At 34.6% G+C, this 2,650-nt stretch overlaps 1 protein-coding gene across 1 annotated transcript; it reads left to right on the forward strand.

The window, feature by feature from the left end:
* Nucleotides 1-893: 893 nt before the first annotated feature.
* Nucleotides 894-1,944, forward strand: LOC118433488. Its single transcript, XM_035845450.1, has 4 exons — nucleotides 894-1,274; nucleotides 1,365-1,562; nucleotides 1,648-1,730; nucleotides 1,792-1,944. Exons 1-4 carry the CDS (start codon nucleotides 1,187-1,189, stop codon nucleotides 1,942-1,944), a joined length of 522 nt encoding a protein of 173 aa, XP_035701343.1. The 5' UTR covers nucleotides 894-1,186.
* The last annotated feature ends 706 nt before the right edge of the window (nucleotides 1,945-2,650 follow it).

Below are 2,650 nucleotides of genomic sequence, written 5' to 3' on the forward strand. Positions count from 1 at the left end.
AGCGTCAAAAAAATTCCTTAGCAACGTTAAAAAATTCCTTAGCAACGTTAAAAAAATTCCTTAGAAACGTTAAAAAAATTCCTTAGCAACGTTCAAAAATTCTCTACAAATTTTTTCACACACATACTCCGCGATACAACTTATACTATGAAATAAAAATTCCTTCGAGTAAAAATTCCCTTGGCGACATAAAAAAATTTTTAGCAACATAAAAAAAATTGCTTAGCAGCGTTAAAAAAAATCCTTGGCAATGTTAAGAAATTCTTGGCAAGGTTAAAAAATTCCTTAGCAACGTTAAAAAAATTCCCTAGCAACGTTAAAAAAAATTATTCGCAACGTTAACAAAATTCCTTAGTAATGTTAAAAAATTCCTTAACTACTTTGAAAGAATTCCTAAGGAAAGTGACAACCGCATCACAATCCAATCCAATCCAATCTGAATGAAGGAATGTCGTGGAAAGTCTCACGAAACAGCCTCTTCGATGTTTTAATACATGTAGATGTTTTTTAACCTCAAATTATAATTTGGTTATAATTAGTACATCGCCCAAGTTATGTGGTGCTTTCATCTAATGATTTTGGTGTGTTGATTTAAAACTTGATGTGGACCGTCTTTAAGACGGGCTTATAGGCTAGTTTAAATATATTTGATGCTGGAAGTAGCAATATTCGTTGTATGAAAAGTGAACCATCACCACGCTACCCAGTCATATTTATTTAAGTTCCCCAAATTCCCCACGAGAAATAAGGGTTCCAGAAATAATATCATGTGTTAACAATATTCTACAAAAACATGTCACCAACTTTTAATAATAAAAATATTAGTATGTATTATATATTTTATATTTCCATTATATTAAATATGTACACTCTTAGCAACTTGGTAACAAAACTCCAGATTTCGTTGACACCAACCGTCGGTGTCAACGTCAAATCCATTAAATGGTGTCAGAATGTTGTTGAAAAATGACACTGAAAAAAAATATGTGCTGACACCGTACAAGTAACAGCGATGTTTCTTCAATGGTGAGACCGAGTAAAAATCCGGTAAAGAATGGACACAGCCCAATGTTAACGCGGGAGCTAAAATTCTAAATCAACACTGGATTGTGTCAGTCTTTCTTCGCAACGCACGGTTCGGTTTGGCCGTTATTATTTTCTTTCTTGACAAAAAAGATTAACAAAAATGGATAAATTGACCCGTGTCTCTAATTCACTGCGGGGAAAAAAATTAATTGTTTGTAGTGGGGACTATTATCAATTTATTGAATCAGGTATATAACAGGTTAATATTATATTAATTTATGTATAAGGTTAAAATTATTTTACTCCGTGCATTTTTATACTAAATTTATTCGTTTCAGTGAAAATAAAATTCGATATTGGACCTGACGCCGAGATCTGTCTTCAAGATCACGAGGGGGCCGAGATTGATGAACAAGTCTTCCCAATTTTATTGGAACAGCCGGCCACCCCTAATATAGAGTTCATCATCAAAGGGGAGGAGCAAGCTGAATTGTCCTTGGATTATTCATTTGCGCCGAGCTCATCATTAGTATATTGTAATTGTCATCTTTAATTTTTCTGCAGCTACATATTTACCTATAGCATTAGATCCTTGGCCTTAAAAACTTTCTACATTTCCAGCTGAAAACTCAACTAAACACGGGAATTCATTGCCAGTGCTGTCACCTATTAAAGCAGTGCCACAAAGTCCCCAATTTACCCAGGTAAAGAATGCGATTATAAGTTTCAATAAATTAAGTACTATTTTATATAAGTTTTTCTTAGATCTTGGAGTCTATGGTGCAAAACGACCTCGAGCTAAACCGATTGGTCCGCGATTGCAACGATAAAGGATTTGTCGACAGCGCAACTTCTTCCGTTCTGATTAAGTCCTTTGTCGCAAAGTTAATTGAACTGAAAGGGTTTGGCAAATTTTAAGGCATTACTAGGTTAATTACAATATGTTCTTTAACATTAGATAGTCGTTTATATATGTATGCATAAGGCTCATCAGGCTGCTCTTATTACACATATTACATGTAGTTTCTTCATTAAATTTCAGTGAGTCGCCGTCTACTGCTGATCAAAAATTACTTGAACTCGGAATAATTTCCATAATCCCTTGTTGGAAATATTCGGCCTCAGAGAATGGAATTGTATGGGAAAATTATACATTTTTTTTAAATTTACAAACTTAATGTTAACTTTTTTCATAGGACATACTTTATGACGAGATAAACCGGTCCGGACTGATCCAATCACGCCTACGGTCAATTCATCGAAATTTAAAAGGGACCAAGCCACCCAAACGCGTACAGCCAACGTCGAATACTGGACCAAAGCCGAAATTTCCTAAGCCAAGCCTCGAGGAATCCAGCGATGAAAATGTGGATTTGATTGCCCAATTAAATTCCACCACTCTGAAGGACGAAGGCGAATTGAAACGCCTGACCCTCGAAACATTTTCTCATCGCAACTATTTGAGACGGACGAGTGACCCATCCATTTTAAGGTTATATAGGAAATTTCAGGAATAGAATTTAATGGTGATATTTATAATACATAAAACTAATTTTTAAACCAACTCAACTAATCAAATATACTGACATTTTTTTCTTAGATTAACTTCGAATTCTCACAGTTG

The sequence above is a fragment of the Folsomia candida genome, unplaced genomic scaffold (assembly GCF_002217175.1).
Source record: "Folsomia candida strain VU population unplaced genomic scaffold, ASM221717v1 Fcan01_Sc055, whole genome shotgun sequence".
In the NCBI taxonomy this organism is placed as follows: Eukaryota; Metazoa; Arthropoda; class Collembola; order Entomobryomorpha; family Isotomidae; genus Folsomia; species Folsomia candida.

What these genes read in the sequence shown, in the direction of transcription:
- LOC118433488 (XM_035845450.1), top strand. Translation starts at nt 1,187, where the DNA reads ATGGATAAATTGACCCGTGTCTCTAATTCACTGCGGGGAAAAAAATTA. An exon ending in TTATCAATTTATTGAATCAG is followed by an intron (nt 1,275 to 1,364) that starts GTATATAACAGG and finishes TATTCGTTTCAG; the next exon opens with TGAAAATAAAATTCGATATT. An exon ending in GAGCTCATCATTAGTATATT is followed by an intron (nt 1,563 to 1,647) that starts GTAATTGTCATC and finishes CTACATTTCCAG; the next exon opens with CTGAAAACTCAACTAAACAC.